The sequence below is a fragment of the Poecilia reticulata genome, linkage group LG2, assembly GCF_000633615.1.
Source record: "Poecilia reticulata strain Guanapo linkage group LG2, Guppy_female_1.0+MT, whole genome shotgun sequence".
In the NCBI taxonomy this organism is placed as follows: Eukaryota; Metazoa; Chordata; class Actinopteri; order Cyprinodontiformes; family Poeciliidae; genus Poecilia; species Poecilia reticulata.
The window spans coordinates 3,710,902-3,725,684 of record NC_024332.1 but is presented as its reverse complement, the minus strand read 5'-3'; the positions used below and the strand labels follow the sequence as shown (position 1 = coordinate 3,725,684).

Sequence of the window (14,783 nt, the reverse complement as noted above, 5' to 3'; positions counted from 1 at the left end):
ATATATTCATACCCATTAATACAAGGTTGGCAAAAAGCCGTATCAAAAGTTTCTTGATGATGGGTACTTTATTATTTTACTGCTGTTCAAGATCAGATAGTTTTCAAGCAGATGGATGGTATTTATTCTAATGAAGTATCGCAAACAACAAATTCCTATTACACTAATGTAAGCCATTGAAGACATGGAAAGGTAAAACAATCAAATGATATTTGCGAGTTCTGAGCCCCAGAGAGACGTGACCCAATTGAACCCTGTCAGCTACCACCGACTGCTGATAAAAGGATAACTGTGCAGAAATCCCACCGACTACAACTTCAAAACCCTGACCGTTCTTAATTGTGCATCCTGAGGGTAAAATTTCTTTTCATCTAGCAACTTTTGTACTTCTGGCTTTTTAATTAGCTTGAAAACATCAGAGAAGAGCTGATTGTATCAATCAGTCCGATCAGGCCTTGGTTTACACATTAAACTTCTCTCAGAGTAACTATTTCACAGCAGTTAAGCAAAGTAAAGATGCGTGAAAGATAAGTGAAGGACTGCAAACTTTTGTTTTATCAAGGATGTCATCTCTGGTTGAACTTAAATGATCAACTTTTATTTTTCTGAATAAAACATGTTTTAACTGATTTGTTTAGGCATAAAAACTTCAGAAGGGTTCCTCTCCAGGTATAATGAAAAAACACTTAAGCCATTAAAATCCAGACTTTCTGTAAGCTTCATGCCACAGTTCAATTTATGATTAATAGGTGTACCCAGAGGAAGCAGTCACTGCTGGCTCGGACAAAGGCCGGCGCATCTTAACTCGACTGCCTTTGCCATTTCTTTGTGCTATTTTTGGCTAAGGAAGCCAAAGCCTTCAGCTATTTTTCCTCGTGCGTTTTGCTGCTGTCAGTAAGCGGAACGGAGTGCAGGGAATGTAAAGTGATGGCTTAACTTTTGAGGTCAGGCGTGGTCTGAAAACGTGAACAAAAGTCCGAGCCACGCGGTCACACTCTGGCGGATTACCTCGACGGCTGAATGAAATTATGCCTCCTCCGTCCAATGGGGCGATTGGCTCTAGTGACGGTCCCCGTCATTATCACGCTTATGTAAAACACTAATGGATGCGTCGTTTAGCCTGGAAACCCCCTGCACCCCTCTGCCTGTGAGCCCACTACTTTCTAATATGACATTCACAATTTATACCTCCACACTGTAGGGCATATTAACCATTTGGGACAGTGTGCTGTCTTGTAGCCACTTTCATCTGTAATAACCTAAGGTATGGCACCATCATATTTCATTCCCTCTATGAAACCTAAGTGAATTTGCTCACTTTTTCTCTTTTCTTCTGACTCTTTGCCCAAACTCCTCCAACCTTTATTTCTGTCTTATTCTTTCCTCCCTTCTCCCTTCATGTTTATCACACTCTGTCTTCCCCCATCCCGCGGGGCATCCACTCTCCTGGAAACTTGCCATGAATGCAGATAGGATCACTCACAGATGTATAATAACTTGGGGCTTGGGGGGAGGGAGGGGTAAATATGCCCTAATTGAGAGAAATGATGTAATATTGATCCTGGGGCCTCTGAACCTTTGGCATCGATGGAGCGTTCTGCCGAGGCTGTGACATTTAGAGTAAAGGCTGTTTGGTACGTGAGAGTTAATGTGTGTGATATTAGGGAAAGGTGTTGCTGAGGCTGAGCCCAGGAAAACGTTTGTGGGGAGAACATACCGAGTGAAACAACAAGCACAGAAGCCGATTCTGTACCATGAGAGTTGAAAAAAAAAACGGAATTTGAGAAAAGCAATGCTGGTTTGTCCATTCTGCTTGAAAACGGAGTCCTGCATCTCTTGTTTGATGTATTCCATTTATATTGTCCTGCATATAAGCCCTATTCTGGAAGAACATTTCCTTCAGTCTTTGTTTGATTTAGTGTAGCTGTTCTCAACGTGGGCGGTACCGCCCCCCAGGGGGCGTTCTGAGGATGGCAGGGGGCGCTGGCGGACATTTTTACAAAAGGGGGGCGCTGGGATGCCTTTGGGGGGCGTTTGGTCGAAGGTAAACTTTACACCTTAAATGCACAACAATGCCAGTTTAGACTTTGAACAACTTGGTAAAACTGTATTGTGTAACATTAAACCATGGTTGACTGCAACTGTATCGATGGCAGCTCTTCTTCTATTCAGTGTTTGTTAGCTTCTCCGTTCTCCTGCTACTGGTAGCTAAAATCACGATACCCTCACTGTGTATCCCTCTGAAAAATGAACCCATTTAAATAAAGAAATCAAGAAATCTCTCCATGAGTGATACCAAGATAGAGAGCGTTCATTTTATAGCATTAACACCGGCGCTGTAAGTGGTCCGGTATGAAACGGGGGTGATAGAACAATGGTACCGCAGCACTTTTAAATTTCAATAATCAGAATGCAGAAATTGTTTCCGTTGTTTTAAAAGGTTTATGTCAGTCTGCCTTTTCCCCATCGATATGCTTCCCGACCGCCCTGCATCTTGGGGGCTTAAAAAAAAAAGATGTTCACGTTACGCAAAACTCTGAAACAGGAGAAGCAGGACATAAAATGGAGCGACGAACTAGATGTGAATTATGGCATAAAAACAGAGAATCCGACGCTGAACAGTGAAAAAAATCAACACATGATGTGAAACACATGACGATTAGGCGGCGCAGCAGGTGATGAGATTACTGATGATGAGCGTCAATAAACTATAAAATAAATCTAGCAAAAGGAAAGAAACTAAAGTGGACATAGCAATAAACCAAGAGAGGATAATACTAATCAAAGGAAACTAAATAGAAATAAATGAAGAACCAAATGCAAGAATAAACTAAGAAACTAAAGTAAATACAGAGGAATAAACTGGTATGGCAAGACATTTTGATCAATAATACAGAGGACTGTATGGCAAGGCTAAAAGGTAAAATAATATTGTTGAAATGTCATGGGTTTGTTGAGACCATATCTAGTACTGAGAATAAATATATTTTACAGACCATAACAGTAAATAACTTATCACTTATTTATGTTTTTAATTAGATTTGATATAGTTATTTCTTCAATATTATTTTTCATGTCAGTGTTAATGTCATGAGGCTGATGACTCCATGACACTTTCAATTTGACTCATTAAGATTTGATTAAGAATCAGATTTGTTCTTTGTAATTTCTGTCCAGTAAAACTATTAATCTATAAATCAATAGACAGGTTTATATAAAGATATAATCCATGTTTCTGTCTCATATTTGTATGGCATTAAAAGGATCTGGAACTTTTGTTTTTCCACTGAAAGCTCTGGTTTGCACAGTAAATGCCATGTGGGTGAAGTTTTATGGATGATACTCTGATGTCCCATTCTCCTGAAGGCAGCACAGAGCTGCACCACCAGAAACCGACAAACACTGAAGAGAAGAAGAGCTATGATTAATGTAGTTACAGTTCTATCCATGTTTTAATGTTGCAGAGCTCAGTCGTTTGCAAATAGTTCAAAGTTTAAACTGGCATGTTGAACATCTTTTATCTGGTCATTTTGTGCAAGATTTAACAACTAGAAAATGGCAAAGAATAAGAATATTTTTTCCACTCTGATTGGCTGCTGTTAGACCTACCAATTTTAAATTGAATGCTCATTGCATTTTTCGTAGACACCTGTGAAAATAATTTCTATTCCCATTACTTTTTTGTTCTCTGGGAAATTATTTTTGATGATAAATACAGAAACAAGTATAAAAATCAAAACATCTACAATAGTGATAGTAATATTAATGATAAAATAATGGTCAGTGCAAAGTAGCCTGCAAATTCTTTGGTGAGGGGCGGTGAGGGACCTGGATAAAGGCTAGGGGGCGCTGGCCCGAAAAAGGTTGAGAAACAGTATTCTTGTTGCATTTATTTATTTTTCCTGTAATGTGCTTCTTTTTTGATCAAACTGATTTTTACATTTTTATCTCAAAAATTGTGTTTTGCACTTCTTGAACTATTCCTATAAGTGGATAGACAAAGTTTGCATACATTAGCTATTAATACTCACTACATATATACAGGAGCATGGGTCATTCTGGACAAGGTCAGCACCAGCTCTCAAATAACAATGCTCAAAAGGATGAGAAAACATGAGAGGACCTAAAACTTAAATGTCGAGTGATGCATCCCTGACCTTCACTTCATACTTGCCATTTTTTCCCAAAGATTTATGGATGAGCTGCTGCCTGTTGTTGACTAAAAACTACAAATTCACTCCCACTCCCCGGGGAAAAAATCATTGTGAGAAACAAAGCAAATCACCAGCCGAGGTACAAAAAGACAGAGATTTTGGGGGAAAGTGAATAGATTAAATCTATTTAATTACTTAGACACAAAACAACCCATGAGACGCATGAATATCACGGCTTGATGGTGCAGAACAATACCCGAAGAAGGTGTTGCTTAAATTCAGAAACAGATTTAGGAAGAATTTCGCACATGAAGAGCCTGTCACCTCGTTTCGTTTCTGGAGTGAACGCAGAAGATTTACTGCGGTGTCATGTATCAGGGGGACGAAGTGCTACATGCCAGGGAAGGACGCAATCAAAATCGCAGAGGAATTTCTAGGTACAGTACGAATAAGGGAATTCATTCTCAGATAAATAAAGTGACAGACTGATGATTAGTTCTGCACAGAAAACAGTGATCGCAAATCAACTTTGTCAGAAAGAGCAGTGTAATAAAGGCCACCGAGATACGCTGAACGATCTACGTTCCAAACGTCTTCTAGTGGATTCGTTCAGCAGGGGAAAATACCACAAACCTACACACATTAAGAAATTAATCACCCTGCTGTCAGAGTGTTCAGAGATTACAAATCATACACATTAGTGGTGTTGTGGGAGCCGACTCGCACTGCAGCAGGTCTGCAGTCCATTATTGTGCATGTGCACGAGACAGAAAGAAAGAAGCAAAGTGTCTGGCCGAATTACAGACTCCGACTGTATCTGATTGGTCCCACTGAGAAAGCAGAGGAAAGATCAACCCACCAAGAGTTGAGCAGAACATTTACACAACATGTTTTAATCATGCGTTTTAAATTTGATCAATTAGACGTGAGAGGAAACGTGAAGGAGGGCAAGGATGAACGGTGTGCGCTGATTAATTGCCCACACGCAGATCCATTCCTCTGTTCTATTCTTCCAAAACACCTCTCAATGTTTGCCTTTCTTGTCTCCCGTTTTATTTTCTTCTCCCGTCTAATTAGCTGACATTTGGGCCTTCGGATTTCATCGGATTTCATGGAGGGGAGAATGTTAACGTGCTGCACAGAACTCCAATAAACTAGAAAGCATGCAGTGGGAGGGTGCAGGGTTCCAGCACATTTTCAAAAAACATTCAAGACTTCTCAGAGACTCCATTTCCCAGAGTTCCCAGTCATTGATGTCTAACACTAAAATGTTAAAAGAGGCGCTTGAAGTTTACTTGAAACTTTTCATGTAGCATATATGTTCTCTACAATGAAGGGATTTCTCCAAATATTAGCAGTTTCTCGTTTCTTTTTTTTTGCACCTTTACAGTACACCCCTCACATTTTTGTAAGTATTTTAGTAAGTATTTTCATGGGACAACACTGTACAAGGTAAAATAGTCAGTGTACAGCATAAATAGCAGTGTAAATATGCTGTCCCCTCAAAATACCTCAACACACAGCCATTAATGTCTAAGCCACTGGGAACAGAACTGAGCAGGAAAAGCCATTTTTCCCTCCCTGGTGTCATATGACTCAGTGCTGCAGGGTCTCAGGTGTGAACGGGGAGCAGGTGTGTTAAATGTGCTGTTATCACTCTCACATGCTCTCATACTGGTCAGAGGGAGTTCAACATGGCACCTCATGGCAAAGAACAGACAGAAGAAAAAAACGGACTACTTTCCAACGTATCAACATGTCTGTCTTCTTTTTTCCCATGAAAAGATGTGAGGGGAGTACTCACTTTTGTGATAATGTATATATGTAAATTTGACCATGTTTGGACAGGAAGGAATCCAATTTCACTCAATTCTTGTTGGGTGTAATAAAAAGCACCAAATAACCAGAACGTAGACTTTTGACAGGAACAAAACAAACAATCAATAATTCTGGACATAAACACACACAAAAAAAATCCAAATGAATGAGTAAATTTAAGTGACTGAGGTAAAAAAAAAAAAAAAAAAAGAACAAGAAACGGCAGAGGTAAAATATCAACATATGTCTTTTATGTATTATAGCCTGTTATCACAGCTATCAGGTAATGGGGTTTGAAAATCCCCCCCATCATCCCTCTATGAAAACTTAATCAGATGAAAACAGCCAGAAAGGCTTTTATCCATCATCACTTAAAAGCCACAATGATTTGCGCCTATTTTCTGATTGCCACCTTTTACCTCCGCAAGCCCGTTGTGTTCATAGCCCGTGACAAATTTACTTCAAAGGAAGCCTCCATCATGACCCATTTTCCCATCCGGCAACAGCTGCGCTTCTGTCCAATAAGGCACAGAGCTCGGATTCCCCCACGAGTCAGCCGCTGGATGGAAACTGGTGAGGCAAATGACGAGCGCGTGCTGGAGAACCGAGACAGCCGCACGACGAAGTACGTGAGGTAATCACTTGAAATACTGCTCGTATTATCAGCTTGATGTTTACATGAAGAGACTATGTATTCGCTTATTCCAGTCCAGAAAACACAACCCCCGTGTGCTGTGCTCAAAGTAGCCAAAACACATAAGAAGGAGGTAAAAATTTAACAGAGAGAAGGGACACTGAAGGATAGGGCAGCAGATATTTCTCTTACATGCACTGAATCACTGCTTTTCATAATAAGATGTGATACATGACTCATGCTGCTTCTTCTCCCATCTCTCCTGCAGAACACTCAAGGTCCATTCACAAAAGAGCGACGGAGTAAAGAACACTAATTGAAAACCTTCAACCGAGCTCTGCGTGGTTACTTCCAGTCAAATCTTTGCAGCTCTGCAAGAAAACCTGAGCTTCATAAATTACAAAAATGAGGTAAGTATAGCTGCGACAGCTCATGGAAAGCCTTGGTTTCAAAACAATTAAAAGTTCACTCCCCTCTGGCCCCCACTGCGCTGGGTTGGAGCCAATAATGTCCACCATATGGAGCTGAGGAAGGAGGTTGGTAAAAAACCGTCAGGAAGTGATGCAGTTACAGTGCCACGCAAAATTATTCACACCTGTTGAACTTTTCGGATTTACAATTACAAACTTCAATGTGTTTGATCGAGATTTCATGTGACAGATCAACACAAAGTAATGAATAATTGTGAAGTTGAATACTTTACAAACAGAAAACATTTTTTTCAACATCACAACAGGATGTTTTTGTCAATCAAATGAAAATCCCAGTAAAATACACTGACATTTTGGTTTATAACGTGACAAAATGTGAAAAAAGGGTTCTGACTACATTTGCACAGTAGTGTAACTGCATAATACAGAAATGCCCATTTCTATTTTAAGCACACCAAAGAAACAAAAAAGCAAAATTGCACTATATGTGAGGAATCACTTAAGCAGAAACTTGACACAAGCAAGTCGTCCCCGTTTTAAGAGAACGCACATCTCTTAAAACAAAACCACAAGTAAGTAGAACGGAAACTACTTTGGAAGAACTTTCCTTTGTGATGAACAGACAAGGCGTGCTCCAGCGACAGACAAAAAGCAGGCAATCACTGTGGGGGAATGCAACATGTTTCCTTACCTAGTGCCATCTCTATGATGCTCATTTGGCTCTCTGAGGGAAACAGGATTTTTGGCGCCTGGTCTGTCACGGGAGCTGTGAAAAGGCAAGCAGAATGGAGCACACATTAAAAAAAATCCTCTTCGTTCTCCCCCAGTGGACTGTAGGAGTATGATTTATTCATTAAAGACCACATTAAGGCCCGCATTAAAACGAGAACAAATAAAATATTATATTTAAACAGTGGAAGGACAAAAGGGGATAAATTACAAGGATTCTGAATTAGCAATTCAAAGCGTTAAACATCAAAGTCCAAAGCAGCGGCAGCACTACTCAGCACTAATCCAATTCTCTCCTTGTGTAAGTGATGATGCTATGGCCTGGACTTGGATGCAATACAAATGAAGCGCTATTTACAGTGTGCTAGACTGAAAACATTTGGTGAAGATGTGGCCTTATAACTAATAAAAACACAAGAGAAATGAAGAAGTGGATCACAGCTGCTTTAAAACATTTCCCTTTCAAATGCACACGCTAATTAGACAGCTGCTGAGAAACTACATGGACACTTAGATTGAGAAAAGTGGAGAGAATGTTGTTGTTTAAACTAGGACTGTGTTTCCTGTATGGTAGTTATGTAGTTTTTAATTCAGCATCAGTAGAATACCACTAGATTTCAGTTTTTTCAATTCTGTAAGGAAACCTAACTACGGTTTTAATTTTTCTGAATCCATCTTTTAAGCCGATGTAGCATTCCTATTACAGCGTTTGTGTGTGGTTTGTTCCCCTATGACAAAAGCTTTTAAATCACTTGTAACCAAAGCAAAAAAAAAAAAAAAAACCCACTCAAAACATATTTTAGCAGTAGCAAGTGAAAAATATACCCCTTTAAAATGCAGAGTTTCAGTATCTAGTACGATTTTCACAAACTTTGCTGGTCTAAATTTATTTTTCTGTAGCAAATGATGACATGGTAGAATCTGAGTGTGGGAAACAGAGTGATTTAGCCAGAACCAGGTTTATTTTCATACAGCAGTGGAAATTAGGAAATGGGAGCAACCTCAAGTTTGATTCCCAACATTATACTCTGGCTGGCAAATAAATCAATTCAATATTTGAGTGTCAATAATTTATGAAGCACATAAATAATTTTATGTAAAATTAATTAAAATCTAAAGTCATTCTGAGTAAAATTCTAAATAAATATTTGAGTGTTCATTCAAATATTTTATGAAACAGTTTAAACTACAACTGTGACGCACCGATTAGACGCTAATATCTGATTGGATTGAATGAAGCAGCATTAGCTGAGAGAAAAAATCTATTTAAGATCCACCAAAACATTTATCATTTCCTTTTTTTGTTTCATTTGGGACCCCTGTACCCAGCTTCGGGGTTTCATCGTCTCTGGACAGGAGAGATTTTCCAAATCCAAGTTAAAACAGTGTGTCATCACATTTGCTCTGTCTATTCTGATTAAAACTGAGCAGAGGAGGAAGGCCTCTCGTTGTTTTATAACAACAGTCATGCCCTGAGACATATTACAAATAGTCTGCAGAGCCTCCCTTCAATTCCAATACGGAGGCTAGATTGGATTTCCAGAGTTCGCTCCATGAGTTGAAGGTGAAATCCCAACCCTGGAAGGTAATCAAAGTTGTGGTGTGTTTTTTAACAAGCTCCGAGGGTTGGTTCTTGGCAGGCACGGCTTCATTTGGAAACTAAAGGTAACAAAGTAGGAGAAGGCTGTTTAACTCTAATAAAAATCCTGCCCTTCATCCAAATCAAGGGCATGTGGCTGACGCGTTAGTCAGTCAGATCCCATCAAGCTGGAAGGCATGTAAACTCACATCCGCACACAAGAGAGAAAAATTCAAGACATGTTAGCAAAGCTGGCTTGTCTTCCGCAACAAAACCAGAGCGCTGTGGGTGGGTGGGGTTATTATGAGTGGGAGTGGGCAGGTTTCTCGCTGGGGGGACCAGAGCTCATCCAGTCTGACATGCTCCCCAACGTGCAAACAGCAAAATTGCATTCAGACGCGCACAATCTCACACACTGGAGAAAAAAAAGCCTGAAGTTGGTTGCTGCCTGAGAGAACAGCTTAAAAGTGTCCCTCGCAAGGCCTGTGATCCACTCTGGCTGTGATCACATGATGATGGATGGAGGGACGGAGTAATGCAACAGAAAAAAGGGAGACCTTGTTCTCTCCCATTAACTCCGCCGTCACCTTTTCTCCCCGCGCCTGTCGATGTGCCGCTCGCTGTGCGTCTTTGTAGCTCTGTCTGTCTGGTTCAGTCGCCTCTCAGGGCTGAGATGGAAGGAAGATGAAATAGTGGGAGAGGAGGGAGGGAGGAAGGGAGAGGGTTGTGGTCCTCTGTTCACACCTCATTAAAGACCACTTCAGCAGACATAGATTAAGAGGGGAAAGCATATGTGTATGTGTGTGTGCGTGTGTGTCTGCAAGCTCGAGATCATTAAAGAAACGATGCAGTGCACTCACTGCATATTTCCACTGCAGCAAATAAATGAAAGCCGTTTTCAAGCAACTTGAGAGGCAAACCTTGTTAGTCACAGATGATGCAGAGGAAAAATCTTTTCTCTCCTCCTCAAGCCAGCCATGTTGGAGCTTCGACTATCAGAAATCTTTTTTTTTTCTTTTCCTAATCAGAAGAATTGGAATTGTGTGAAAAATGTAGCTAAACGTGGTTTTTGCTCATCATCCAGGTTCGCGTAGACTCAACAAGATGTTAGAAAAACGTTTGTCAGAGATTTTGCTCGATGTAGAGTCGCTCAGCACCTCTTTTTCAACACGTCCCAAAGCTTCCCGACTGGATCGAGATTCGGTACAAAGTAGAACAGATCAGTGCCTTCCAGATGTTCACAAAGCATCTTCTTCTTCTTACTTGGAGGAGTATGAATAAATAGAGGAACATATGAATAAGTTCGACTTGAATGAGGGGGTTTACTCACCTTACTCCACTATTACACTCATAACATGCCATTACAACATGAAACTAGGTCAAAGTAACAAAATTAGCTTGCTTGTGGGGTTATATGCTGTTTTGTTCTGTAAAAATACAAAATTCTGCTCTAATGCTGTAAACAACACATTTTATGTTAAAGAGAATTAAATAGTTCCATTAAAGATAAAATATAGGAGCTATTGCAATGTTAACTGCTAAGTAAAAACTTTTTTTTTTTTTTTTTTACAAAATGATTAATATTAAGTAAATTAAACACAATCACTCTATGTAGCATAAATTACGTTTCTGAGTGGTTGTTTTGGCATTAACATATGAGGTTGGATCCTTAATTTAAGCAAATTCTGGTAACAATCATTCTGAAATTCCTAAAAAAATCTACTCAGACTAAGAAAAACACTTTAACTCATCTGAACTTATTGCCTTGAGTTGCCAAGAGGTAGAATCGCACTGCTGCAAACTCTCAGCTCTGAATTCTGCTCTGCAACACTTTTAAAGCACTTGTCCTTTTCAGACCTTACTGCTCCTAAAAACAAAAGTTTTTATTTTCACTTGTACATTTCTGCCTCTCAAAAGAGTGGAACAAACAATCAAGAAAACTTTCATCAAGTGTTCATCAAAGGATAAATGAAAACCTTCAAGACTTTTCAAGCCATTGTCTTCACGGCGTCATGGAAATTCTGTTGTAAAGTTTTCTGCACTAAATGTAAAATCAAAACATGTTTTGTTGGAAAACGTATTTGTTTTGTGATGAAAATAAACAATACTTCATATTAATCGCTTATCGGCTAAAAAAAATTGAAAATGGAATTATGCAAGGGTAGGAATAAATCATAATTCTAAAATGTTTTAGAAAAAGCCAGTTAAAAAGATTTTTGTATTTTATTTTTGCAGAGCAGAATGATTTAGTGAACATCCTGGAGGCAGGGTTTCGCAAAACTGTTTTCTCCTTTGGCTTTTGCTATTGGCTTTCATGCAGTGTATGTAATTGAAGCAAGAAATTAGCCTTTTTTTTTTTTTGTCTTTTCAGTTTTCATCCTGAACGCAGGTGTAATTTCACAATTTAAATGTGGGGAGGTTGTGTCAATCCATAGAGAAACGTGACTGAGGTACATCATGCGCTGATCTTCCTTTCCATGGAGTTGAAAAGTTGAAAACTCTGGTTTTGCATGACCACAATTCAAAACTTTCCACTTATTACTGTGAATAAACAAGCTACCTTTAAAATACGAGTTACCAGTCTGGCTAAGACCAAACACTTGAGCAGATACACCACTTAAGGGAAAAGTTAGAAGTCTGAAATACAGGAGGAGTTGGAATGATTGTCTGCAGACTGGCCTGAAGCTGAAAGGAACTTTACAGCCCTGCATCTGTCAGGGGATGTTAGAGTTTTGGAAAAGGAACAGAGTTTCCTTACAGAAGAGATGAATGGATGCTATCAAGGAGCAATGCCTTTGTGAACTGCTGGAGTTAACTACTTAGCACAGGAAACTACATCCTGTATTTACTGTGTTGCATCTGGAAGTCCATAAAATTTTGAGAGGCAGTAAAGTACTTGCAAAGTATTATTGTGCACCTGTCTTTTTTCATGGCCTAATAAAGAGGTCAACCGTGTGGAAAATACAGCTATAAATAGTTAATGTGACCTCGGCTAAGCCAGAAGTGCTTCCACTGCCGTATGGAAGCCTGAGACTTTTCCTTCAGCAAAAGCAGCTTCACACGCAGTGACGGCAGGACAAAGTTACCTCTTGTCTGGTAAACATGCCTCTGTGAATGAGGAGAGTGTCGCTGCCGAGGATGTTTCTGTGTGGGAGTTTTTAATTTCATAGCTGTGGTAAAAATGACTTTCAGCTGTTGCCCCGAAACATCTGCTTGAGGGCTGCAGGTGAAATGAAGCAGAGTCAGAATTAACACAGTCCCTGATGGAGTGGATGCTGTTCTTCAGGCAGTTACACAGATGGGCTCAGTGTTGGAGGGGGGTGGGGTGGAGGGGTTGCGACATGAACTATGCAATCTATGGACTGTGCAGCAAGACGTGCAGCGGAGATCAAGTGAAAACACTCTAGAAAAGAAATGTTTTCATGGTTGCATGAGCATGTATGTCCTTAAAATAAAACTGTTGAAGTGCCTTTCATTTCACTTTGCAATCTTATTGAGTCTTTTATTACGAAACCAGTGAACCTCAAATAAATTCAAAAGCATTTTACAAATATTACGGAAGCTTTTTTTTTTTTTTTTTTACCTGAAAGCTCTAGTTAGGAGGTATAGTTCATGAAACTCATTGAAGAAAAGGTATCATTCAGGATAAGGCTGCAAAAATATTTATACTAAAGGTAGCTAATTGGAGAAAATGTTTCAAAAATACTAAAAATAGCAATCCAGTCTATTCTCTATAAATCTTGCCTACGGAATATGGTTGCCAAAATCTCCCAAAAAACCTTCGAGCTGAATGTTTTATGATCCAAAGAAATTCACACAAAACCTGGCCCTAACAGCCAAATCTGATTATTCTGAAACCAAACCTGTTTGCTAGAGTACATTTTTTCAGCAACAGTGCAAGTTTGAGCAAAGATCTAAATAAAAAAATTAATCTCTTAATAAAAAAAGATAAAAGTTTTGGAACTAAACTTCTACCTAAAAAGTTTAGTTGACTGAGAATCTAAACTCTTGGGCAAACATTTCCCAGTCTATATCTTTTGTGCTGATAGATATCTATAAGCAAGACTGATTTAAATAAGTTACCTTAAAGGCGTCCACACCTGAACATCTTTTTAGTTTTGTTAAAAAGAATTGCTGCTTTATTTAGGCTCTTTTGATCAGAAGAAGTTCACTTGAACCTAATTCTACTAACAGAAATCCAACTGACCAGTGATCTGATTTATGCCTCATTACATCTAACTTTTTCATTAATATCACCAAAAAACATGTTTGGACTGTTGTTACAGATATATTTCGCTCACATCTGGTACCTATTCCTATCAAATTCTGTCTTGTTTTTTTCAGTACATATTTGAAATGTTAGCGGACCTCTGTTGTGTTTTGCTGAGTTGCAACCTTTCAGATGATAGATATTTAATATATTACAGATAAATCTTTCAGCTGAAACAGTATACTGCTTGTTAAAAATAACACAGATGCTCTAGAGGACTCTCTAAGCTCAAATTGTGATTTTCGCAGGCGCCGAAAAATAAAATGAACTGCTGGATAAAAATGAACCGCGTAGAAATGACAACACGAGTCTCTCCGAGGACAGTTGTTGGAAAAAATATAAATATAGAAACTGCAGAAGCAGAACATAATAAGAGGATATTTTCTTATTGAAAAGGGTGTTGTTTCAGAAGATCCATCAAAACAATTGAATATGAGAAGGCCCACAGGATAGGGCAATATATTCTGGGGAAATCATATAAATCACATAAGTGCAGGCGTTGGGAATAGCAGGGGCAAATACACTCTCCAGTGGAAAGACACTCCACATAATTACTAAAAATGGCGGGTATGGTTCACACTGGGGTGTGTTATAATGAGACGTATGTTTGAAACTGACGCAGATGAAAACTTAAGGTGCAGTAAACATTCACCCTGGTAAAAAAAAAAAAAAGACTTGGCACAGACGAATTATGACAGGCACATATGTTATGTTTTCTGATAAGCTAGCATTAGCACTGTAGCACAACTAGGAAATTATTAAAATTGCCTTATTAAATTATTAAAAATCCACTGCTAGTGCATTTTAAAATGCACTAGCAGTGGAAAATCACAATGAGCCAACGAAACGCCTTAAAAAATTAAAAACTGCAAAGTATAGGTATAACTTTTTTACTGGAGTTACTTTCCTCTTTTATTTGAAAGCTGTGAAATGGTTTTACAAAAATGTTAAAAGGAATATCTCAACTATGGCTGTATATCTTGACATTTCAAGGGTTTCAAACAAACCTGTACATACTACTGTAGGTAAACAAATATGCCTTCGGGAAGTTACCTAAAAACCTTCGAACCAGACTTTCCCAGACGTTGCAGATAGTTTGAACAGGAATGCGAGCTGAAACAAACACAAACATCAGATTTGAAGGCGAGAACAAAGATCCACTGGGTGC

At 39.0% G+C, this 14,783-nt stretch overlaps 1 protein-coding gene across 2 annotated transcripts in view; it reads right to left on the bottom strand.

The window, feature by feature from the left end:
• Positions 1–14,783, bottom strand: part of LOC103475908 (interleukin-1 receptor accessory protein-like 1) — a 203,299-nt gene that overhangs the window by 75,131 nt on the left and 113,385 nt on the right. For both annotated transcript variants that reach the window (XM_008427884.2, XM_008427891.2), the window contains exon 6: positions 7,729–7,803. In XM_008427884.2, the coding sequence (XP_008426106.1) occupies positions 7,729–7,803 (75 nt within the window). The remainder of the gene's footprint in view (positions 1–7,728; positions 7,804–14,783) is intronic.